The sequence below is a fragment of the Lissotriton vulgaris genome, chromosome 3_1 (genome assembly GCF_964263255.1).
Source record: "Lissotriton vulgaris chromosome 3_1, aLisVul1.2, whole genome shotgun sequence".
In the NCBI taxonomy this organism is placed as follows: Eukaryota; Metazoa; Chordata; class Amphibia; order Caudata; family Salamandridae; genus Lissotriton; species Lissotriton vulgaris.
This window is the reverse complement of record NC_141689.1, coordinates 1,531,135,723-1,531,161,074: the sequence shown is the minus strand read 5'-3', so window position 1 is coordinate 1,531,161,074 and position 25,352 is coordinate 1,531,135,723. Positions and strand designations below refer to the sequence as shown.

Here is a 25,352-nt window from a genome sequence, read left to right as displayed (position 1 = left end):
CTGCTTATGCTGTTGTGACGTTGAATACTGTTGTTGAGACTGCGAGGTTGAATCAGAATTCTGCCCAAGCTGCAGAGCTGATTGCTCTTACTAGAGCATGTGTATTAGCGAAAGGGAAACGTGTGAATGTGTACACCGATAGCCAGTACGCTTTCGGTGTAGCGCATAGCTTTGGACGATTGTGGCGAGAGCGTGGTTTCCTCACGTCACACGGCACGAAAATACAGCATGGCCAGCTTGTGAATGATCTTTTGGATGCATTGACTTTGCCTGCTCAAGTTGCGATTGTTAAGTGTAGTGCGCATCGTAAAGTGACGGATGATGTTGGTCGTGGTAACGCGTTTGCAGATGAGATTGCTAAGGAGACTGCCCGGAACCTTAGCACTCGAATGTATGTGACGAGTTCGGTTAGGTGGCCTACAGAATCAAGTATGTATGAGAATACCATAGAGAGCGTGAAAGCAATTCAGAATGAGGCCACCGAGACGGAAAAGATGAAGTGGAAAGAAAGTACGGGAAAGTTGGATGTGAATGGTTGTTGGATTGATTTGTCGGATCAGAAAAGATGGTTGTTGCCTGATGCGTATGTGCTGGCCGTTGTGACAATGGCACATGGGTTAGCACATATCAGCGCGAAAGGCATTTGCAAGTTGTTGTCGCCTGTGTGGAAGAATGATGCCATTACAAAGTGTGCTGAACGTCTGGTGAAGAATTGTATGGTGTGTATAATGTACAATCCTGGCAAAGGAACCCCAACTCCCCCTGGCAGTTTTGCTCCTCCTTCGTATCCCTTTGAGGTGATTCAATTGGACTTCATCCATATGGAGCGATGCAATAACTTGAAATATGTTTTGGTTGTGGTTTGCGCATTCTCCCGATGGATCGAGGCCTATCCCCTCAAAGACAATACTGCTTTGTCTACTGCGAAAATCCTACTGAAGGAATACTTCCCTCGGTATGGAATGCCTAGAGTCGTGTGGTCAGATAATGGAAGTGAGTTTGTTGGAAGTGTGATGAAGAATGTGTGTAAGGGCCTTGGAATTAATCAGAAATTCCATAGCGCTAATCATCCCCAGTCAGCTGGATTGGTTGAAGGGTACAATGGTACCCTTAAACTAAAATTAGCGAAGATTCAGGCTACGACTGGATTGTCTTGGCCCGACGCTTTGCCTCTAGCATTACTGTCAACTAGGGCGACTGTACACTCCCGAATAGGGCTTAGTCCCTATGAAATAGTGTTCGGCCGTCCTGCGAATGTGTGGGGGGTTCCTAGGCCAGGTATATTCGTTGATCTTGAGTATCCGATGTTGATTGATTACTTACATGACTTGACTGCTAAACTGAGGTTAATTCATCAACAGGTTTACGACGCCTTGCCGACGCAGACGGAGGGTCCAGGCCACCAGCTCCAGCCCGGTGATTGGGTAGTTACCCGTAACTTCTCACGCAAGAAGAATCTGGACCCCCGCTTTGTTGGACCTTTCCAGGTGCTCCTGGCCACGAGGACTGCCGTTCGTCTTGAGGGGCGGAAGAATTGGGTACATGCTACCCATTGCAAACGAGTCCCTATTCCTTTGCCGGCAGACCCATGGGTAAGGAAAGGCATTGCGTCAACAGAAACAGAAACATTGCCGGCGTTTGTACCTTTTAGCGACGCACAGCTTGTTGGTGAACACTCAGCGCAGCAGAAAGCCACTGTTGGAACATTGTCAGTAAAGGACTCAAGATCAAATCAACAAACTGATCAGCAGGACGCTGTCTCTTCAACGGATCCTCTGTTCGACGAGCAAACACGTCCCGGGAAACATCGATATTCTTTGCGTTCTCATACTAAGGACAAATAAAGTTTTTCTTGCTTTGCTGAAATTGATAACTGCAATATCCTCGTTTCCCCTGATCAACTTTGAACATTTCGTATCATTGAAACTTGTTTGTATATATATTAAGCTTCTTCCTTGAATTTTTTTTTCCTTCCACAGCTGAATTATTGTGCTAAATAAATACATATTGTGTATAGAGGGCCGTAGGGCCGCGCGCGTACTTCCTTCTGGACAGTAGGTCTTGACGCTAGGTTTAAGGCCGTCGGTTCCTAGGAACTCCTGGGGATTGACTATTGCTGCACAGAACGAAGTGCGTCAAGAAACGTTGCGGACGGTCGTAGGGAAATGGCATTTTCGAAGCTGAACGATTTGGAAGGAGCTCAGGCGTATAGAGTCAAACTGCAGAAACTCAGTCGTACTAAATGTTTTGTATTCCAATTGTTTGTATCGTTTTTAACTGCTTCTGCATTTTTGGCGGGTGGGGTGTATTACGCTATGTCTTACTTTTTACTTCCTACCCCTACTCCTACTCCTTACCCTAATCTTACCTTTACTGCTACTACTGCTTCTCCCCATTCCTTTCACATTTTACCGGAACACGAACAGGCTAGACGTGTAGAATTCCGCAACAATTCCTTTATCCAGCTCCTCCATCAGCATCAGTTAGTGGTTAACACTACTAATTGTTGGGTGTGTGGGTTGATGCCACATACTACGGGTAAGGGAATTCCATATCTGGTGTTACCGTATAGTTCCCAAGGGTCAGCTCGAGCATTCCAAACAATGCTTCGAAGCGCACTAGGTTTCCACCCCACTCCAGAACAACGTTCCCCCAAACCTGGTCCTACCTCGTACCAGTGGGTGTTATCGATGGCAATACAGGATTTGGAAGATGAGATCCATGATGCTTTTCTCATCCCTAAGGAAGAGGTACAAGCCTATAGGGTCCTGAGTAGAGGGGAATATAGTATGTTCGCTAATGAAAAGCAGCTTAAAAGCTCGCCTCCAATATGGGTCGTACCCCACACTGGTAATCTTTGTCTTGTGGGTCGTGGTTCGCAAGCCTCACTTGGAGTAAGTGCTTGCATTGAAAGTTACGTTCTGCCAATGTCCCCGACCCCTGTGTTTCTGGCTGCCAAGGGTACGTACTTCATCTGTCATGATCGTGCATACACATGGTTGCCCTCAGACTTTATGGGCTCATGTTTTGTTGCAAATCTGTTGCCTCCGACGTTCACTGTAGACGCCGATTACCATAAGACTAGAGTTGTACGAGGCGTAATTAGCGAAGAGGATACTGCCGGTCAAGAGGCAGGAGACTTTTTCAAGGGTTTCCTCCCGTTTTGGGGACCTATGGTTAATAGTAGGAACCTGAGACATTTGACTCGAGTGGTAGAATCGACAGCTAATGTTACTGCCAGTGCCCTTGGTAATATCACCACAGAACTTCAGGCGGAGAGACTTATGACGTTACAAAACCGTATGGTTTTAGATGTCGTCTTGGCAGATCGCGGTGGGGTATGTAAAGTGATCCATTCGAGCTGTTGCATTTTCATACCTGATAATGCTCCTACTGTCTATGAAGCCATCTCGAAGTTGCATAAGATCTCCGAATCCATACACGTGGATGTAGGGGATTGGACGCTACTTGGTTGGTTTTGGGGCCTGATGTCGACATGGGGTTGGAAGATTCTGATGATCATCGGAGTTGTGGTAGTGTTCCTGTTCACGTGTTGCCTTTGTGTGCAGTGTGGTCCTGCCTTATGTGGCCTCTGTGCTACAACGTGTATGAGACAACCACCTGTTACCAAGGGGACTCGGTTGGACAGAGTTATGCTACAGCGACATCTTGATGGTCTGATGAATATCGAATATGATTCCGACTAGTGCTTGCCTACATGAGGGCAAAAGGAGCGTCTGAGGTTCCGTGACAATTGTAAGTGGTGTTTCCGACTCGTACGAATATGGTCGAGTCTAGTATCTATGAACCGCAAATGACGAGTTTAGCAAGTGTGCGCAGTTTCGCTGTGCTAACTTAAACCGTTCGTTTGTTACGTGGGCTTTTCATCTGTACCCACGGGTTCCATCTTAGATACGGCATCCATTTTGTCTCTTGCCCTCAAGTAGTCAGCGAACGGACGCTGTCCGCTTCGCGACCCTGGGACTCCCAAGATATTTGCGGAAGACACATGTCCTTTGAAAGTGTCTTTATGACGAGGGGGTTGCTACTGTAAGGCAGGTGGCGCCGCTGAGAGGCTCATCTTGCCGCACGGGCTTATTGTCTCAGCCGTGCATCTCATTAGGCACGTCCCTTTGATGCCTGTATCTCGTGCTTCCCGACACCTTCCCTTTTACACCCTTTCCGATCCCCCCCACTATCTCCGTCTTCCTCTGCACCTGTCTTCGTTCCTGTTTCGATCTACTTGATTGCTGATTGGAATTTGCTAATGGTGGGAAGATGGGTTTTTACAGTTGGGAACCGCCAAATGTTTCCGCACTTATGTTCCGGACCTTGCATGTTTGAAAGCGACCAAAACGACCCCTCTGGGAGCTAGATGTGGGAACTGAGTTGTAAACCTTTGTGTTCAATGTTAGCCTATGGGTAAAAACTGTATAAAAGGAGCGATCCACATAACCAATTGGAAGCAGTCTCCCCGAACTACACTCGATGTACTTCCTGTGACTTCTGTGTTCCCTGCAGTAAATAAACCTTGACTCTTTGACGCCGAAGGAAGTGTCCCGTGTCTCTGTGACTTGTACGCCGGAACAGGTTACCCACGAAGGTTTCAGGTGTTGTGCCCTGGCACCGCTGGGTCCAAAAGAACCCAGTCCTTCAGTTCCTTTTCAAATACATGGATTAAAAATTTACAGACATTGTGAAAGAACCTTTTTAAATTCCTCATCCCCCTTTTATATAACTGACTCACTACTGTACTAACGAGTTGTTTACCTCCCGGTGAAGGAAGCATAGAAACAAACCCGATGATGATGCTCTCACATCGCTGATAACAACACAGTAGGCGGAGAATCAGATATACCGCCCTTTCGAGCCTGGGTACGTGAATGAGGGTTTTTTATCGGAACCAGAACCGAAAAAGAGAACTAAAAACCCTGGTTACACAGGACAAGGGATCCCTTCCCCCTATGATTTTGAACATATTCTATGATATGCATAAATATAGTGCTTTACTACCATTTTTATGATCCTGTAGCGCTTTGAGAATCAGGGCTCCTCTTTCTGATTCATAGGTAGTTGCGGTCAGCATAAAGTGAGCAGACGTTTTTGTGTTCCATTGTGTTTGGAATTGTTTAGAGCAGGGGTCTGCCACCTTTTCTATAATAAGAGCTACTTACATTCAATGAAAATCATCCAGAGCTACTAATATTATTTGTATTGTGATATTGACAATAGCAGGTTAGATTACAGTAGTGGCCACCATATGCAAGATGACCAGCAGTGGTCATTTCAGTACATCAGGCTAGCAGTTGCTAGCGGTTATGTTAAGAAAGGCTGTGTCAGTTTGAAGTGTATCTACATGTGTAATACATAAAGCATTCTCTGCAATGTCCCTGGCACCAACATAATCATGTTAGTAAAAGGTCTCTCAAATGCCACATGATTTATCACTCAAATATAAGTTTGAATTATATTTCGCCCATTTTGCCATTTTTCTATAAACGTTAGCTTATGACTGGTAAACATGCATCCATTCTAGTTCTTGAAATCACTCAATTTTGGTACACATATATTCAACCGAACAAAAGCTCAAAATTGAGTAGGCTGGGCTGCACACCGGAGAGCTACTTGCAGGTACTGGAGAGCTACCGTAGCTAAAGAGTTACTGGTTGGAGAAGGCAGGTTTAGAGGTTACTCGTTAAATTGTGGCGGGCCAGGGAGGAATGGGCTAGTGTATTGATTATTGGTGGGTTATAATTGATTGTAGCCATCAAGGTTGAAGACATTGAGTGCATTGTGCTGGGTACATTCGGATGTGTGAGGAGCTAATATGCTTGGATGTGTGTTTATCAAAGGAGGTTTCTGTTTGTTTAATTCTGTTGAGATGCCGATTGCCCATTGGTATGCTTCAGCTATCTGATGTGTTTAGAAGCATCTTTGCACACACAAGGATCAAAGTTCACAGACATTGAGTCCATTACACGGGACTCTTGTTTTTTTAAAGAAAAAGTAGAACCAATAATATTTCTAGAACTGTGAGATTCTTGTGGTATGGCAAGAAGGCATTGCATGGAGTCAAGGCCGGTCTTTATAATGGGCGAGCTGGGCCCGTGCCTGAGGCACCGGCCTTCAAAGAAGATCTGGGGGTCCCTGCAGCAGTCTCCCTCCAATCTAGCTTTAAAGAAAAGTGTGCTAACTACTGCTCAGAAGTCTGCTTATCTTGTTTCTCTTGCCCCCTCAGCTTGCCCACACTCATCCAATTTTCTGACCAAACCGAAAATAAAAGATGAGGCGTGGGGCAAATTGTGCTTCTCCCAGGCCACTACCTGAGCAGAGGCCAACTCTGCGTGGAGTACTGGCTTTCCAGCCATGGCTTTGACCATGCGTTGGATCTGCGGTTGGAGCAATTCTTCATGCAGCATGCCCGGTTGATTCATGTGGCTGCCTCCCTTATCTTCATCTTCAGGTTGAAACTGGATCCCCACGTGGTGCAGCTTGGCCACCATTGACTGTCTACCAGGAGCCATAAGGGTAACATTCAGGGCTTGTGGCATATACCCGCCCCTTGTCAGGGGGGAACTAAAACACTGGAACATAACCATATATTGGAACACCCCAGAGCAGAGGCAAGTGGTGAAGTCAGCATGGAAGAAGCCATGGGTGTGAGGTCCTTCTCTGCTCGGGCTCCTGCACTGCGGAAGTCCAACCTTGAGCCACTGAGATGAGTAGAGCCCCACCTGACTGTGAAAGAGACATAAAGATGTGGCTGCTGTCTGATTAGTATCACTCAAAAGAGTTACCTACTGTGGCACTGCTTTATCCAACTGATGCCGGAAATCCACGTCCATGTTCCTCCCAGTGAGTACTTATTCGTGGTCCAAAATGTATGGAGCAGTCGGCTGCCTGTCGACTCGTCAAGAGCATGAAGCACTACACACATCTAACTGCAAAAAAATGCAGTGCAAAATACTCCTTTGATTCCCACCACCTCCTGGACTTCTCACCATGAGGCCTCAACATGGCCCCATAGCGTTATGTACAGCATTTAGTAAATGAAATGTACCGAAGCAGCCCTTACCTTGGTGAAATCAAGCCACCTATGTGGTGCACACTCAAAGCACATCTATATAGCAAGTAGAAAACTATGAGGTCACACTAAGCATCCTCTCACTCCCTTAATTGAATGTCCTATGGCCTTCCGTTAACTGCTAAAAAACATTTGACACATCCGTTTCTTTTTAGAAAATTTGCTCATTTTTTACAGTCTAAGACACACAAATGATGGACGGAATGCAGAACAAATCAAACATTCACCCCCAGTCAAGAGATCTGGATTAACTCCATCATTCTCTTGCTCACCATGCCACCCCGGTTTAGACCCAGCCATAGGCAAATCAGTCTTGACCCTGTGCCTCATGGGAAGAGTCCAGCCTGAACTGCGAAGCCAGATCCTCCCTGGACCAGAAACAGACATCCTGGGAGCCTTCATCAGCCAGGCTAGCTTGAATCTTTCCATTTTTTTACTATTTGGCACACAAATCGCCTCTATTTTTCTCAGGTTTACTTACCGCCAGGACGTCTCAACAGTATTAGCCTGCATTATAAATCACAATCAAATGAAAAAAATATCAATGAGGTGCTTTACTTTTCATACGGTTTCTAAAGTGTAACGGTCAATGAAGCCTGGTGCTGAAATAAAGCACTCTAATGCCCATGGGAAAGTTTGCGCTGTATTAAACTTTAATATATGCTTAGATAGAGTGGCCATCACAATTTGCCTTCTGTTCCCGTCCTAGCGCATGCCCCCTGCGATGCAGGAGTGGGAACTGTCCAAGGGGCCCCCAACCCTTCATGAGGGCCCCATTCCGTCCAAGGCCAATGAATATCTGTAAGATATGGGAGACTCATAGTCCCCTCATTGGTGGGAAGGGCAGTGTTACACCACTGGTCCCCGTGCTCAAATACAAGTCGCCACTCCACTCGATTAACCTGCTTTTCTTCAGAAACTATTACCATGCATCATCTGCCCTCAATTTGGGCACCAAATGAAATGGAGATTAACAGCTAGATTCATCATTGTCCCGTTTTGCGAGTTCTTAATAGCGATTATTAAGGAATCGCTATTAAGTACTTGCAAAACAGGATTCATGTAGGAATCGCTAAATAAATTGTGATTCCTACACATTCCTTATTTGCGAATAGCAAATTGCTAATCGCAAATAAGGAATAACTCTCCATTCATTCCTATGGCCCAAAAGGCCCATAGGAATGAATGGGGAGTTATTCCTTATTTGCGATTAGCAATTTGCTAATCGCAAATAAGGATGCGATTTCAAGGGTGCCAGGGGTGTCCCAAGGACACCCTGTAGCACCCCTGAAATGTAATCTACATTGGTGTTGCGCACACACATGTCCAAAGGACATGTGTGTGTGCAACATGCAACTTAGAAAAATGCATTCAAAAGCATTTTTCTAAGTTTTCGCTATTTACCACGAGGTTTGACCTCGCGGTAAATAGCGGCCCGAAATTGCGATTTCGCAATTTAAAAATGGTTAACGAATTGCATTTAAGGAATCTCAAATAGAGATTCCTTAAATGCAATTCCTCGCAATTTAGCGAATTCGCAATTACCGATTTTTGCATTTGGGATGATGAATCCCAAATGCAAATATTGCGCTCGCAAAGGGCCAGATTCTTAGAATCTGGCCCTTTGCGAGCCCATTTTTCAATGATGAATCTGTATGAAAGAGACATATTTATCAAAATGTAATGCTGCGCAGCAAGTCACCTTGCAGAGCTGCGTTAAAGGGAAAGGGAAGGAATGGGCCATATTTATCACAATAAGGTGCATTTCTGCCTTTTCCCAACACTGGAGCAAAATGTGCTGCCTAGCACCAACGCAGGTACTCTTACACTATGGTGCAAGGGTGTCTGCATTGTAAAGAGGATTTTTTGGTGCAGAAATCCCCTGAGGCATTTTTTTCTCGCAGAACACACTCAAAGAGGAAAAAAAAAGAAGAGCAATACAAATATTTCTCTTATTTGCGCCTCCCTGAGAAGGCTCGGAATTTTGGCGCATTCACAGGTCTACCAGAAAAGATAAATCTGTGAATTTGTACAAAACTATGAGTTTTGCATGAGAACACCCACGCATCACCCATGGAATGCCTCTTTGTGCTGTGTCGCGTTACTCTGGATTTATCAAGCCATACAGTGCCACGCAAGGTCCTTTGCGTGGCTTGATAAATCGCATTTCAAGGGTTGCGTCACTTTGGCACCATGCTACATGGACCTCTTTTGGCCACATATAGTACTGCACCCTGCAAAGTTGGAGTTATTGGCATTGGTATTATAAATGTAAAGGTTTTTACCTAGTCATGTTGCAGGGTGCAGTACCATATGTGGCTAAAAGAGGTCTCATGGGACCTCTTTTGGCTACATATGGTACTGCACCCCGCAGAAGATATGGTAAATTCACCATACAAATAATTAACCCTGGGCGGGTAACTCCGCTTCGCCAGCGGAGTTTGCTGAGATTTGCCTACTCCACGCTCCGTTGTGAACGCGGAGGTAGGCAAAACTCAGGCTGTGTGGCGGAGCGTAGTTAACCAGCTCCTCCCCCTCCCCCTCCCAAATTATTTCAAATTTAAAAAGGAAGGCACTGATCTGCATGGCTGCTGCCTCCCCTGCCTGGCTGCTCTCCTACCTGCTCCTCGCATCCTGCTTCAATGAAAAAACTCCTACGTTGTACGTCTTGCATATGCGCACTTGCAAGATGTACAAAGTAGTGTTTTTTTATTGAAAAGGGACCTGAGGAGCAGGAAGGAGAGCGGCCAGGCAGGGGAGGCGGCAGCCACGCATGTAAGAGTCTTCTTTTTTAAATTTGAAATAATTTGGGAGGGGGAGGAAGAGGAGCGGAGTGGAGTGAAGCGGAGCAAAGTGGAGCTTCACAAAGTTTTTCAAACTCTGTGGATCTCCGTGTAGAGGCACTAAGCCAGTCCGCCCACCCTTACCCATAATGTATTGCATGCAAAACAGTACCATGAGTGCATTCAAATAGCTAATTACATATATACAATTAGTAGCGTTGAAATGTGACAAAATAATTATTATATTAATTTCGGATTAGGTTGTACTCTGTTTGAAGTAGATGAAGAGAAATGTATAGAAGGTCTCATATAAATGTGAGATGTGCTAGTGAGTAAAGTAACCACTGCCAGCTTTGCTTAGGACCCAGCCTGTGTCCTGTCTGAAGCGATTTAAGCAAAAAGTGCTCTGAGACTGTAATTAAAACCTAGGTAGTAACAGCACGTGTAACAGGAGGTGTCTTCATGGGAGGTTACAAGAAGAGACAAGATGGTACTAATGAGGGACTACTAAGCCTATTGACCAATGAAAAGCCACCATTTACAAAGGGCAGAAAGTGGGCGGAGCTTTATGCTCATGTCCAGATTACAGCATGTCTCAAAGAGGCAGCACAAGCTCTGCCTAGGCGAGACCTAAAATACGACCGCAGAAATTTATTTTCACGTGCTTCTGTTATATGTTTCTCTCTATTCTTTTTCATATTCACCTCTAGCCCCTTCCATAGTTAAATGTGTTTTTCGGAGGCAACGTTCATTCCATTTGATATATATATATATTTGTTTTTGTTTTTTGTTTTTATATTGCCTACGATTGTTTGTTTCTACTACAAACGACTCCTAGGCAAAGCACTCTGTATCCCATTGGGCCTTGTTTGCGCTATTTAAAAGTCACTTACAAATGAATTATTTTGCCCAAGAAGCAATGAAAATGTCATTGTCCACAGGCACTTATGCCCTGTCATATCCACTGCCTTATTGGCTTAAATGGATTCATGAAAAAGTGACTGGATGAATAAATGAATATAGGGAAGCACAGATCAACGAGTGAAGAAATTATTGAACCAATGGAGGAAAGAAGGATGTGTGTGTAATGCAGCTCAGCGAACTGAATGGCTTGCAAACGCTTTCTGAGGTTGAGGACATGTGGGGAGAGTGGGTCGCAGTTCTAACACTACTCAACAACGTAGCCAGTGTGTCGTGGGCCCTAGTGCAAGAAAAGAATGGGACCCCTTGCTGGTGTCTTTACTGTAAAACATAGCAATAGTCAGGGTTGAAGGGGCCACTCAAGCCTCTGGTTCCCTGTGCCACCGCACCCGCTGTACCAGTGGAAAAGATAGCAATAATCAGGGTTGAATCAGCACCTCAGGCTTCCGGGTCCAGGGGATGTTGAACCATCTATACCAATGGAAAAGATAGCAATTTTCAGGGTAGAATGAACCCCTCAGCCCTCCTGGTCCTGATGGCACAGCAGCGGCTGTACCAATGGAAAAGATAGCAATAATCACAGTTGAAAAGGCCCACAGGCCTCTATGCCTCGGTGGCACTTCACCGGCTGTAGCAATGGAAAAGATAGCAATAATTAGAGTTGAATGGGCCCTCAGGCCTCTGGGTCCCAGTGGCACTGCACCGGCTGTACAAATAGAAAATATAGCAATAATCAGGGTTGAATGAGCTCTCAGGCCTATGGGTCCTGGTTCCACCTCACCCGCTGTACCAATGGAAAAGATAGCAATAATCAGGGTTGAATGAGGACCCAGGCCGCCTGGTTCCGGTGGCGCTGCGCCAGCTGTACCAATGCAAACAAAGCAATAATCAGGGCTGAATGGGCACTCAGGTCTCGGGTACCAATGCCACTGCACCCGCTTTGCAAATGGAAAAGATAGCAATTTTCAAAGTTGAATGGGCCCTCAGGCCTCCGGGTCCTGGGGGGGGCTACACCAGCAGTACCAGCAGTACCAATGGAAAAGATAGCAATAATCAGGGTTGAATAGGCCCACAGGACTCTGCGCCCCGGTGGCGCTGCTCTGGCTGTACAAATAGAAAAAATATAGTAATAATCAGAGTTGAATGACCTCTCAGGCCTATGGGTCCTGGTTCCACCTCACCCGCTGTACCAATGGAAAAGATAGCAATAATCAGGGTTGAAAGGGCCCTCAGGTCACCGGGTCCGGGTGGCGCTGCACCGGCTGTACCCAGGGAAAAGATAGCAATAATCAGGCTTGAATGGGCCCGGAGGCCTCTGGGTCTGGGTGGCACTGCACCAGCAGTACCAATGAAAAAGATAGCAATAAACAGGATTGAATGGGCCCACAGGCCTCTGCATCCCAGTGGCGCTGCACCTGCTGTACCAATGGAAAAGACAGCAATAATCAGGGTTGAATAGGGCTTCAGGCCTCCGGGTCCCGGTGGTGCTGCACCAGCTGTACCAATGGAAAAGATAGCAATAACCAGGGTTGAATTGGCCCTCAGGCCACCTGGTTCCGGTGGCGCTGCACCAGCTGTACAAATGGAAAAGATAGCAATAATCAGGGTTGAAAGGGCCCTCAGGTCTCCGGGTCCGGGTGGTGCTGCACCGACTGTACCCAGGGAAAAGATAGCAATATTCAGGGTTGAATCGGCCCTCAGGCCACCTAGGTTCCGGTGGCGCTGCACCAGCTGTACAAATGGAAAAGATAGCAATATTCAAGGTTGAATAGGGTTTCAGGCCAGTGACCGGGTCGTGGTGGCGCCTCACCAGCTGTACCAATGGAAAAGATAGCAATAATCACGGTTGAATGGGCCCTCAGATCTGACGGTCCGGTGGCGCTGCACCGGCTATACCAGTGCCCCCTCCCCCCCCCCCCCCCCCCCCCCCCCCACTTCCCCATGACTCATGGAAGGCACCCACAGCGTGAGAGCATTTCTCAATAATTTACTTTATCTGCGTTGCAACATGCCTAGCTCTGATCTGCCCACAACACACCCACGTGTCCCGGGCTCTGCGGTAAACACAAGCGGCTGGAATCCCTTGATCCGTGTCCAGTGCTGCGCCTCCATCCTGCGTCCCTCGCCCTGGCCCCGCACTCTGGCCAGAAGCGACCTCTTACCACCCCACGCACCTGCACCCCCACATGCACGCACCCCACTTGATCGTGTCCACTCACCAGCAGCCTTCTGTGCTCCGGGTTCAGTTAGACCCTACTTGGCACCAAACAGTCCTAGGGCGAGAGGGAAGGTTGGCACAGGGTGGGAGAGAGAGGTAGGGAGAGCGGTAAGTATGGAAGGAGGAGAGAGAAGATAGGAGGAGGAAGAAAATGAGAGGGGAGATGAGAGGAAGAGATAGGAAGGGTTATGATATGGGCACTGACGAGAGGGCTCAATGTATGGTTTGCTTTGTGACTGATGGGGGGAGCCATCTTGAGGCGTGGTAGTGCTCAGGTTGGGAATCTTGGGCCCGGAACGAACAACATACCACTGCTAGAAGATGGGTAAAGGTGTAAAAAGGAAGAACTTTGGGACTACCGGGTGGCGTCAAAGATCTTATGGCAGAAGATATTGTGTTGTTGATTTTAAGTGAAGTCACTGGGTTTTGGTTAGGCTTGTTCGTGTGTATTGAGGTTTAATTAGGATGTAAGGCATTAGCTCGGTTTATTGCAAAACTACAAACACACGGAAGGTGATTAGAGGAATGCTTGCAATAAGCCTACCCACTGGAAGCCGCTCATCGAAATCATGGCTCTGACAGCTGTGGTTAGTGGCCCGTCTTCTGACACTCATTCACGGCTGAGGAGGAAGCCATGGCCCCTCCCCTCCCCCTCCTAGCCCGCCAGGCTGCGGCCAAGAGGAAGCGCAAGTTGTCTCCTGGCGGCTCGGGGTGTGAGGTTTGCCCGCCCCGGAGGGATGCACGGCGCTACTCCAGACACAGCAGCTCTCTGCGCCATGTGTGCTCGTGGGCTTCTGAGCCCACCGCCATTTGTCCGTCAAAGACGTAATAGTTAGACCTCCGCTGCCCCCCCCCCCCCCCCACACACACACACACACCCAAACGGAGTTCAGGACGCCAAGACAACACAATGCCGCGGAATTAGGGAGAGCAGCATTGTCTCGGTAGCTTAATGCCACGATTTTCTGTCGCTTGAGCACTCTGGGGCAGATTTACAAGCCCCGTGTGCGACTGTTGCGTCACTTTTTCCAGGTAAAAAATGACGCAAAAGTGGCGCAAGGAGACTTGTAAATCTGCCCCTCTATCCCCAGGACCGTCGTTCCCTTTCCACGAGGGTTTTAAGCTATGTGGGTGCACGTTGTATCTGTGAAGAGAGGGTATTTGCCCTGGGGGCTGGGGCGCTGTCAGACCCTGAGGCACATTTATGAAATAGTGGCGCAGGGCAACAAGTCACTGCGCTGCGCTGCACCGCACAGAGGATACTTGCCCTGGGGCGCTTTCAGACCCAGGCAGTGGCGGCTGGTGACATTTGAACCTGGTGTGGCGAAAAATGATTTCCGCACTGTAGCTCGCGAGCGCGCGTGCCCGAACACCCCCGCCCAACCCCCTTCCCACCCCCCACGAGAAAAATTTGAACCTCGAGTGGACAAATGGTGCATTTGCAAGCAATTTCGAGAAGGAAGGAAGGTTAATAAAGAAATTGTGAAAGTGCAGTTATGACAGTAATAAAGAGATGTCCTGCTTAATCAATATGTGGTTTCATAACAGACTTTGAGATACAATGCATTTCTGACTACCTCACAATGCACTAACCTATTCAGTACCTTTTTGCTTTAATTGACCACGTGAACGTGTATATTATGAACAATGATATATAATCACGGTGTTTAATGAATGTTACAAGCACATATGTTGCCTATATATAAAAAAAAATCAATAAAGAAATGATTTTCAAAGTAACAGAATGTTCATACATGTAGATATGATTTGTCCTAATTTTCTTTTTAAATGGAAGCGTTTTGTGGAGCCGGTGTGTCCAGTTTTTGATGAGCACGGCCACCTGTGTTATTAAAATCCACCCTCTTTTGTGTGGTTTTCATGCGTGTTCACGTGCAATATGTAGCTGTGTGATGGACTGACCCGGAACGCGCGCCGTGTGTTCTTGAGCAGGTGGTCCACAGACCCCGGCTGCTCCCCCTATCAATCTTGGAAAGATGAGCCGGGCAGCGTTCCTGGTGAGTGTATGTGCAGGACAGCCAGGCGGGAGCGGACGAGGGCTACTGCAGCGTGTCCAGAATTCTGAATAGTGTTCCACGGAACTCGGACCTTCGTAAAGCAGAGAATGCTGCGTTTTGAGCAAGAAAAAAGCTCAGTGTTGGCAGCTGTTTTAGAAGTGCCATCAACGTGCTGATTAATATGTGTTACCCCTTATCTGTCTTTCATCTATGATCTATTATTTACAGTGGCTGCAGCGGACACCCTGATGTCCGGTTGTATCCGGCAGGGAGGTGGGAGCTCGCCACTCTGGGATTCATACGTCCTCAAGATGTTTGATAACTTACATCCACCCCTCCCTTAATTTAATTCATTACAACTGCTGATTCGACTGATGACAGCACCGCTCTAGCCTCGGCAGACCTACTATCATTAGAGGAATTGCATATCTAGTGCAGTGGCCCCATTCACCTTTTTTTGGGGGGTGGGGGAGGAAGTGTTGGGGGGGGGGGGGGAAGTGGGGGTTATGTAGCGTGAACAGGACCCGAAGTTACAGATGGACACATTTATTTTTGTTAGGCACGGGGAGAACAGAGTTTTGCCCAGAATTACAGGATGTTGAGAGTCCCTGCTGAGACACGAACCCGGTTCCCCAGGTGCGAGGTCCACGGCTCTAGCCGTTAGGCCACATTCTCCCTCGGACCTTTCCTCCTCCTCCGCTCCTTAGAGATGATGTATATTGCGCTCTGCGCCTTCCCTCCTTGTCCCCCTCCTCCTCACTCAAATGGGGAGGACCCCCAGCCAGCCGGAAGTTATTGTGGGGGTTATCACTGTTTTTGTATTACGCACTCTCGATTTTTTATTCAATGGACTGTATGCGCCTCTCTGTATGGCATTGTTACCTGCATTACTCTAAACGGAAAACACAGCATTGCACCAAATGTAACACTTTTTTTCCACCCTCACATAATTTGATGGAATAATGTTTCCGTCGCTTTTTTCTGCACTTACCTGTGCAAAGTTACTTCTTACTTGGAGGAAGTTGGCAAACTTTCCTGTGCGAGGTGATATACCACATTTGTAACAATGCCCTGCTAAAAACTATTAGAACACACTGCATATGCAAGGACTTTTGCATTTTCTGCCTCTCTGAACAAAATGCTCGTGTTTTCACTTTTATCATAAGACTACCTGTGCTCCAACCATACCGGCCCGCCTATCTGTTGTCCTAAGAGACTCTTAATTATGCCGTAGACGATCCCAACTCTGCAAAGATCGATACAATTAGTGTAATTCCATAGGATGACACCACAGCGTATTGCTTATGGCATTGGCTGGAGCAGCCAAATTTCCCGCCCCATTAGGTGGCTGGGGGCTGTGGCATGAGGGAACCCCCGGTTTACCAAGGGGGGGGGGGGCTAGTGCGCATGTCCCCGCCGGGCAGGAAAATGACCTGTCCGGAAGAGGACACGCCCACTAGCGTGTCTGCACAGCCCCCCCCCCCCCCTTTTCCTGATGGTTTCTGGTCCGGGCCCGGCGACCGGCCGGCCAGAAACTGCATGCAGAATGTGTGATTTTAAGCACACAGCGGCGGTTCCGGATGGCGGCTGTGCGCATTGGGAGGGCAACGCCCCAACGCCCCAATGGACGCACCGCCGCTGGACCCAGGGGCACATTTATGAAATAGTAGTGCAGTGCAGCAAGTCACTGCGCTGCGCTGTGCTGCGCTGCACCGCACAGAGGATACTTGCCCTGGGACGCTTTCAGACCCAGGGGCACATTTATGAAATAGTAGTGCAGTGCAGCAAGTCACTGCGCTGCGCTGTGCTGCGCTGCACCGCACAGAGGATACTTGCCCTGGGACGCTTTCAGACCCAGGGGCACATTTATGAAATAGTGGCGCAGTGCAGCAAGTCACTGCGCTGCGCTGTGCTGCGCTGCACCGCACAGAGGATACTTGCCCTGGGGCGCTTTCAGACCATGGGGCACATTTATGAAATAGTGGCGCAGGGCAGCAAGTCACTCAGCTGCGCTGTGCTGCGCTGCACCGCACAGAGGATACTTGCTCTGGGGCGCTTTCAGACCCAGGGGCACATTTATGAAATAGTGGCGCAGGGCAGCAAGTCACTGCGCTGCGCTGCGCTGCACCGCACAGAGGATACTTGCCCTGGGGCGCTTTCAGACCATGGGGCACATTTATGAAATAGTGGCGCAGTGCAGCAAGTCACTGCGCTGCGTTGTGCTGCGCTGCACCGCACAGAGGATACTTGCCCTGGGGCGCTTTCAGACCCAGGGGCACATTTATGAAATAGTGGCACAGTGCAGCAAGTCACTGCGCTGCGCTGTGCTGCGCTGCACCGCACAGAGGATACTTGCCCTGGGCCGCTTTCAGACCATGGGGCACATTTATGAAATAGTGGCGCAGTGCAGCAAGTCACTGCGCTGCGCTGTGCTGCGCTGCGCCGCACAGAGGATACTTGCCCTGGGGCGCTTTCAGACCAAGGGGCACATTTATGAAATAGTGGCGCAGTGCAGCAAGTCACTGCGCTGCGCTGTGCTGCGCTGCACCGCACAGAGGATACTTGCCCTGGGGCGCTTTCAGACCCAGGGGCACATTTATGAAATAGTGGCGCAGGGCAGCAAGTCACTGCGCTGCGCTGTGCTGCGCTGCACCGCACAGAGGATACTTGCCCTGGGGCGCTTTCAGACCCAGGGGCACATTTATGAAATAGTGGCGCAGTGCAGCAAGTCACTGCGCTGCGCTGCGCTGCACCGCACAGAGGATACTTGCCCTGGGGCGCTTTCAGACCCAGGAGCACATTTATGAAAGAGTGGCGCAGTGCAGCAAGTCACTGCGCTGCGCTGTGCTGCGCTGCACCGCACAGAGGATACTTGCCCTGGGGCGCTTTCAGACCATGGGGCACATTTATGAAATAGTGGCGCAGGGCAGCAAGTCACTGCGCTGCGCTGTGCTGCACCGCACAGAGGATACTTGCCCTGGGGCGCTTTCAGACCCAGGGGCACATTTATGAAATAGTGGCGCAGTGCAGCAAGTCACTGCGCTGCGCTGTGCTGCGCTGCACCGCACAGAGGATACATGCCCTGGGGCGCTTTCAGACCATGGGGCATATTTATGAAATAGTGGCGCAGTGCAGGGCAGCAAGTCACTGCGCTGCGCTGCACTGCACCGCACAAAGGATACTTGCCCTGGGGCGCTTTTAGACCCAGGGGCACATTTATGAAATAGTGGCGCAGTGCAGGGCAGCAAGTCACTGCGGTGCGCTGCACTGCGTCACTGTGAAAGGGCAGGAATGCGTAGTATTTAAGGCATATGACACATTCCTGACTTTTCCCTCTGTGCGGGTGCACAATCAGCTGCCTATCACCAATGCAGGCACAAAGGGTGCCCGCACTGCATGCAGGATTGTTTTTGTGCAGTAAGAGGCACCTTCGAGCACAAAAACAACCCTGTGATACATATTCCTCTATCTATGAGTGTTGCACTTTCTGTGTGTGCTGCATCATGCAGCACACACAGAAAGGGGAAAAAACAAGGAGAAATATAAAATGCAGTTCTCCTCCTTACGCCGCTCCTGGGAAGGCATATCTTTTTAGTGCATTCTCAGGTTTACAAGGTCTTGTAAAACTGGGAATGTGTCAAAAACCGTGGGAGTACACAATGCCCATGGAACGCCTTCCGAGGGCAGAGCAACGCAACACTGCGATTTGCGCTGCGTTGCGTCACTCCAGATTTTGGAGCCAAGCAACGTTTGCGTGTCTTAATAAATTTGACTTAGGGTTTGAGTCGCTCTTTCTCCATGTTGCTTGGTGCAGGAGTGACACCAACCGGGTCATAAATATGGCCGTTAGTATACAGACATGTTATGCCCCTTGAGCAGTCTAAAGATGCCCTCATGTATGAGTCCGACTGCAAAATGACTGGGGAGCTACTTGGCAGACAGATTATAACTTGAGCCATTATAGCGCCTATTAGACGTTGCAATACACACTTTGCAACGATAAGCTGTGTCACCCAACTCACTGGTGATCAAACTCTCTGAAGACACCATCCAAGATCAAACTTACTTCTAGTCTGTGGGGAAAAACAGCTTCGAAAGTGGCAAGGTGATGGGTGTACCTGGCTGACACTACAGCAGCAACCTTCCTGGCGCTTCAGTGACTAATAAGGATAACTGTAATATCAAGGTTTTCATGCATAGGACTTGCTGTTGTTTTGGTGCTTTGTAGCACTTTAACCCCTTCACTGCGGTGGCTATTCCGCCGCAGTGCTAAGGGGGCGGGGCGGAAGAGCGGTGGGCGCATGCCTGTGACGGAACCGCTCCGTCACCAGCCGCGGTTGCGCTGTGCTTATGGCGGAGCGGTTCCGTCACGGCCCTGCCCGTTCAATAGAACGTTCAGCGCAGGCGCGAAACCTGCGCCGCGCAGGTGTTCCGAGCGAGCCGTGACGGAACCGCTCCCTTATCAGCACAGCGCGACCGCGGCTGATGACGGAGTGGTTCCGTCACCAGCAGGGGAGGGGTTAAACAGTAGTTGATAAACCAGTAGTTAATACTTTTACCGCCTTAATATGTCAACAGGATTCTAGAGGTGGTAATGCATGAAAAGAAGGTGTTTTTGCATATTTGTTGTGTGGCATTTTATTGCGGTGGTGATGCCTTCTGCTGTTTTTGGTGGGGTGTTTTTGTGCTACGTCAATGCAATATGATTTTTGTTGTATTGTACAGTGTTTGTCTTGCATTTTGTTTTGACTGCTTCATTGTGTTGTGACCTGTTGTTTTTGTTTTATGTGCTTTGTGTTTGCTATTGTGTTATGTTCTCCTGTTTACTTGATATGCCAACAAATGCTGCATTTGCAGCCCAAAGCAGGACGTGCCTTTAACGTTCCTGTGACAAGCAACCATTTATCACAATCTCAGGTAGTAAAATACGGCTGCGCCAGTACTTAAATTACATAAGACAGTAGTCACCCACAACTGTGACAGAAAGGTCTCCAGATCATAAAGCATTTTAAACTGTCACTACTTCATGTCCTTGGTGGTTAGTTAAGATAGTGCTTGCCCCAAAATCCTTTTTTTACCACAGTTTGTGAGAACAGGATGCCGGAAGTGTGACAAGAACATGTGAGCACATTTGTTGTGTGGCATTTTGCTGTTGTGGTGATGTGTTTTGTTGTTTTTTTTGTGCAGCTGTGGCTTTGTAGTCTATTTTTGTATTATGATTTTGTTGTGTGGTTTGCACTACCTTAATTTTCCATCAAGGACATGAAAAAGGCCAGTCAAAGATGTTTTATGATCTGGCCCAATTACTCTACCCGGGCTTCGTGACTTCTAGTGACTGTCTCAGAGGCACACACCAGAGTCATGGCTGTGACATTATGGCCTGGAAACCATCAGGGGGCAACAGAAAAATATTCTCTGCCTTCATATGTTGTCAAACGCAAGGCCTGTTTTTAAGGCATGAACGAAGTGGGCAATTGCCCAATGACCCCACTTTACAAGGGCTCTCTGAGAAAGTAAACCTTCTCTCTGTTTTATTTATGTCTAATTCTCCATCTCAACCTTTAACATATTCCTCAATATCATTTGGCACCATGGGGGTTGAATTAGCAGATAATGGGTAACAGAATGCAAAGTTGTTCTTGGGGCACCAGACTATAGCCTACAAAAACTTCAACGCACCCAAAACTGCGGAGCTCGCGCACTACTTGGAGTCCCACGAAGAACGTCAATAAAGGCTGGGTTAAGAGCGTTGCACTGGCTGCCCATTAGGGAAAGAGTGAAGTTCAAATCCCTGTGTATTGCGCACCAAGTCTTTTGGAAATTGGGCCCAGAAATTAATCATTCTCTGATCTCCCCTTATCTGCCCAATAAAGCGCTTCGTTCCTCATCTGCATCTCTGGCCAAGATCCCTAAAATTCACAGAGCTAGAGCAGGAGGTTGTTCCTTCTCTTACAATGCATCAAAGCTGTGGAACACTCTCCCTCTGTATATGAGAATCAATCCCAATCTGTCTAGCTTCCGAAAGCAGCTTAAAACCTTTTTATTCCAGTAATTAGAACCCTTTGTTTCTCCCAGTGGCACTTTTTAGTCTTAGCGCCTGGACGCCTGAGGGCAGCTGCAGCGCTTAACAAATCCCATTTTCATTTCATTCATTTCTGAACAGAGGCCCCTAAAATATGTCTTGCCTGAAGCCTCAAAATCCTTAGGATGACACTGCAAGGACATTCTGCACATAGCAGTCAACTCAGCATCAAACTGGGGGCTGTATTACACAAAGTGCCCTGAGGGTGCAATGTGCATGTATTCCCTCTCTGTGCACCCCAGAGCACTTTGGTATTATAGATGGGCCACATACGCTTGTGTGTCTTTTTCTGTAATACTGATAAAGCTGGCACATATGTAGCGTCATTGTTAACTCAAGAGGGCATTCCGTCATTTGCATGGGGCGTGGCCTCTTCCAAATGAGGTCATCTCTTTACCTCTGAGTCTCCGCCATGTTATGGACATGTGCACAAAGGCACAGAAACTGTCTCAAAAAGGTGGCACACTGTCAGTGCTCCCCCTGAGGGCAGCGGTCAGGAGGGGGAAATAGGGACCCATTGACTCCTCAGATGTCCCCCTGCAGGCGGGTGCAGTCACTCACTGCGCACGCCTGCTGGGGGATCTCTGTCCGTTCTGTGAAGTTCAGGTACGTACTGCTTGCACAGAGAAACCCAAAGAAGTTGATTTAAGCAGCTGGGCCCTTATTTCACTTAGTTAAAATATCAACAAACAAGGAAAGACCCTTATGACCAGAGCGGAACATGGGTCAATTCACTGAAATAACACAATGGTCTCGTGGGTAACACTTCAAACCAAAAATCTGCGACACTCATAATGCAAATTCCACTGTAGATTGGATAGTGTCACCATATGTTGTTTACATTGCTTGTCATACGTGGTTTTATAAATGATGTGATATTACAGATCACATTGAAGGAATATTTTGGGCCTTTGTAGTCTTGATTTAATTAATTTGACATACTACTCTGGAACGTGAATTATGAGTCTGGTAGATTTTGGTTTGAAGTGTTACCCACAGGAGCATTATGTTTGTTCAGTTTATTACACATAGAGCGCACTTTTCCTGTTAGCGCCATGGCACACCTTTAGATAGGTGGACCATGCTGAATTGACGAAAGTGCACCCTATGTCAGAGAATGCACTGCCTTCAGGGCAGTCACGAACGCATGCTGCCCTTGGGGGCAGTTCATTCATGTGGAATATGGAGCGGTTGCTTCAAAGCTGCTCCGTGTTTCACTGTGCAGGCGCCAACGCACCTACGCTTTGAGGAGGGATTAGCGATCCCTTTGCAAGCGGGTGCAGAGAGTGACTGCACCCCGCCTTCAATGTCTGGAGGGTCGTGGGACCCTCTTTCCCTCCTTCAAAGGGCTGCCATCAGGGGGCGCACCCGCCTTCAATGTCTGGAGGGTCGTGGGACCCTCTTTCCCTCTTTCAGAGGGCTGCCATCAGGGGGCGCACCGCCTTCAATGTCTGGAGGGTCGTGGGACCCTCTTTCCCTCCTTCAGAGGGCTGCCATCAGGGGGCGCACCCGCCTTCAATGCCTGGAGGGTCGTGGGACCCTCTTTCCCTCCTTCAGAGGGCTGCCATCAGGGGGCGCACTGACAGTGTTCCACCTTTTTGTGGCTCACATTCATTGTGCCTTCTGGCAGCTTCATTGCCTATGCGGCCACGTGCGGATACAGAGGCAAAGAGATTACCTCATTTGCATGAGGCCACACCCCCATGTAAATAACGGCATGCCCTCGTGAAATAGTGCTGGCGCTACATATGCGCCAGAGCTACCAATATTACAGAAGGGACTGAATAAGCATCTGCAGACCCTTCTGTAATACGAAAGTGCCCTGGGGTCGCACAAAGCAGGTGCACATGCCTGTTGGCCGCAACCCCCTCCCCCCACTTTCCGTAACACGGCCCCTGCTCTGTATTTCACTGGATGCGCTGCCCCCAGGGCAGCCCCGAGCTGGCAGCTGCCCTGAGGGGCACTGTTCATATTTGCGCCCAGCGCACCTGTATGGGATTTCCTCTTGGCGCAAACATGAACAGTGCACCCTTTACATAATACAGCCCGGGCAGGCACTTAGGGGTTCCAGCCATGCCGTGGAATCAAAACCCGAGACCATAACACAAAAACTGCACCCTATACATCCCTGGCTGTGTCTAGATATGTTTTCTATAGCGCCAACCCAGCACCTCTTGAATGTTTCTGGACGCTTTGTGGCTGTGCAGCACTGTTCCCCAATACTATGGTTTGCACCGTAGAAATCAAGACCAGTATGTGCGGTGCTACGGTCATGGCGCCGAGGCTGCTAGTAGTACCGTTACAACTGTGAGTGTTACTACTACAGTAGCTGCTACTTTTGCAAGGTGTTCTACTACTAGCATTGAGTACACAGTTACCAAGATTACTATTAGTGCGGCGGACTTACTCTACTCATAGGTTTTCATCTTACAGTGCTAATCCTAGTCAGTGCTTGAAATGGAAAAATAGAAGTGCGGGTACTCTGTAACAGAGTAGCTGCTTGTTTCTGAGAAGTGCTGGTACTCTCCAATTAAAAGTATTACATTTCCCTTGAGAAGTGCCGGTACTCTCCCTATCAAAATCAAAAAGTGTCGGTACTCAGTACCTGATAGTACCGGCCCATTTAAAGCACTGTTTCTGGTGCAATGACGCCCACTGTCTCCACCACAGGCGCTATTAATAATGTTTATATTATTAGTAATCGGACTACTGCTATTATCGTTTTTTCATTTTTTTTAGCCCGCCCTCCAGGGCAGGGCGGTGACAGCGGTTCGCCTACCTGGCCCAGGCTCTTGCCCTTCTTGTGCGTGGCTCCGTGGAAGACGCCCGTGGTTCTGTTGGAGACGGCCGGGGTGGGGGGGTGCCCCATCAGGATGGACTTGATGGAGTTGTCCTTAGACCGGGTGCTGCCCAGCTGCGAGCCCTCCCCAGGCAGCAGCAGCAGGGCTGACGCCAGCCAGAGGAGCGCCCAGCGCCCCGAGGACCACCCGCCGCCCTCCATCCGCAGCATGGTCTTCGCCTCGCGGGGGGTGACGGGGAAAACAGCTCCTTCGGGACAAGCGCGAGGCTCACGCCGCCCAAGGGGTCCACTCCGCGCGAGGACGGGACAGCGCCGAAAGTTCTGCGGCCGGGAGCTTAGAACATTCCCACCGCTGCTCATGTGCCAGTGGGGTAGCACAGCGGGTTGAAGGCTAGATGCAGCGAATACGGCGCATCTGCAGCTTGCAGGTCTGAACTCCAGCCGTCCGACTCAGCTAGTCATCTTTCCAACTTTCATCAAATGCGGGCCAATTATGATTGTATGCAAGTGCATATGCACATATTCAATGTGCAATACGTTCGAGGAAACCGCCTTATTAAGTATTGCTTTCACAAATGCTGTTCAGGATGCTGATAAGACTGGGGGCACAGCGTCAATAAATGTTTATAGCCAAAGGGAGCACTGCGTCTCCTGTGTTTGACAAATTCTCCAGAGGTTGCGGTTAATGGACGGAGTCAGACTCTAGGCGCTTTCCCGCTGAAGTTACCCCGCACATTCCTCACAGGTCCAAGGAGATGGTCCACTTTGGATGTCTGCAGAACATATGTGGACAAGAGGCAGACTTGGTCTGGGGTCTTCGTCACCGCTGCTGCCCTGGTCCCATCAGGCGCGCTGTCTCTGCTGGGGGGCGGTAGGAGTACGGGGGCGCCCACTCTGTGAGAATGGGTGCAGCGGGCTCTGGGGAGCAGGCAGGGCCCCGAGTACCAGACTGGCGCAGCAGGAACAGCTGTAAGGCATCACACCCCCGGGCAGGCGGGCTCTCGCTCTCATCTGCCGCCCTCTCTCGGGTCTGCCCTTTTATTACCGCACTCCTTTCTTTTATAGGTTTCCACAATGGGTGTCGTCCCTCCGCCCCCATTCAGGAGTGACAAAGAGTGAAACCGATCCCCCAACGGCTTCCGCGGCAGACCGAGGACGGGGTGAGGTGGAGGCTGCTGCGGGGCCGGCTGATTCTCGGGGCGAGGGTGGGCGGGATGTTGGGGGGTCTCACGGTCCCACAGGGCCACTATTATAAGGATGCAGAGTTTAGCCCCAGACGGAGCCCGGCTCAGCCTCTGGATTCGTAGGAGGGTCCTGACTCCTGTTGAAGGGAGATACACCCTACACTGAGATTCCTGTGACTCCTGTAGGGCACACACAGTATCTGTAGAAGGTAGAACTCTGCGCCAGGAGCCTGGTATGGGTACCCACAGACCATTTTCAAGAGCA

General features: G+C 49.0%; 1 protein-coding gene across 1 annotated transcript in view; it reads right to left on the bottom strand.

The window, feature by feature from the left end:
• Window positions 1-24,921, bottom strand: part of DKK2 (dickkopf Wnt signaling pathway inhibitor 2) — a 275,731-nt gene extending 250,810 nt beyond the window's left edge. The window contains exon 1 of the mRNA XM_086962023.1: window positions 23,883-24,921. Coding sequence (XP_086818149.1) covers window positions 23,883-24,263 — 381 coding nt within the window. The 5' untranslated portion in view covers window positions 24,264-24,921. The remainder of the gene's footprint in view (window positions 1-23,882) is intronic.
• Between the last annotated feature and the right edge of the window lie 431 nt (window positions 24,922-25,352).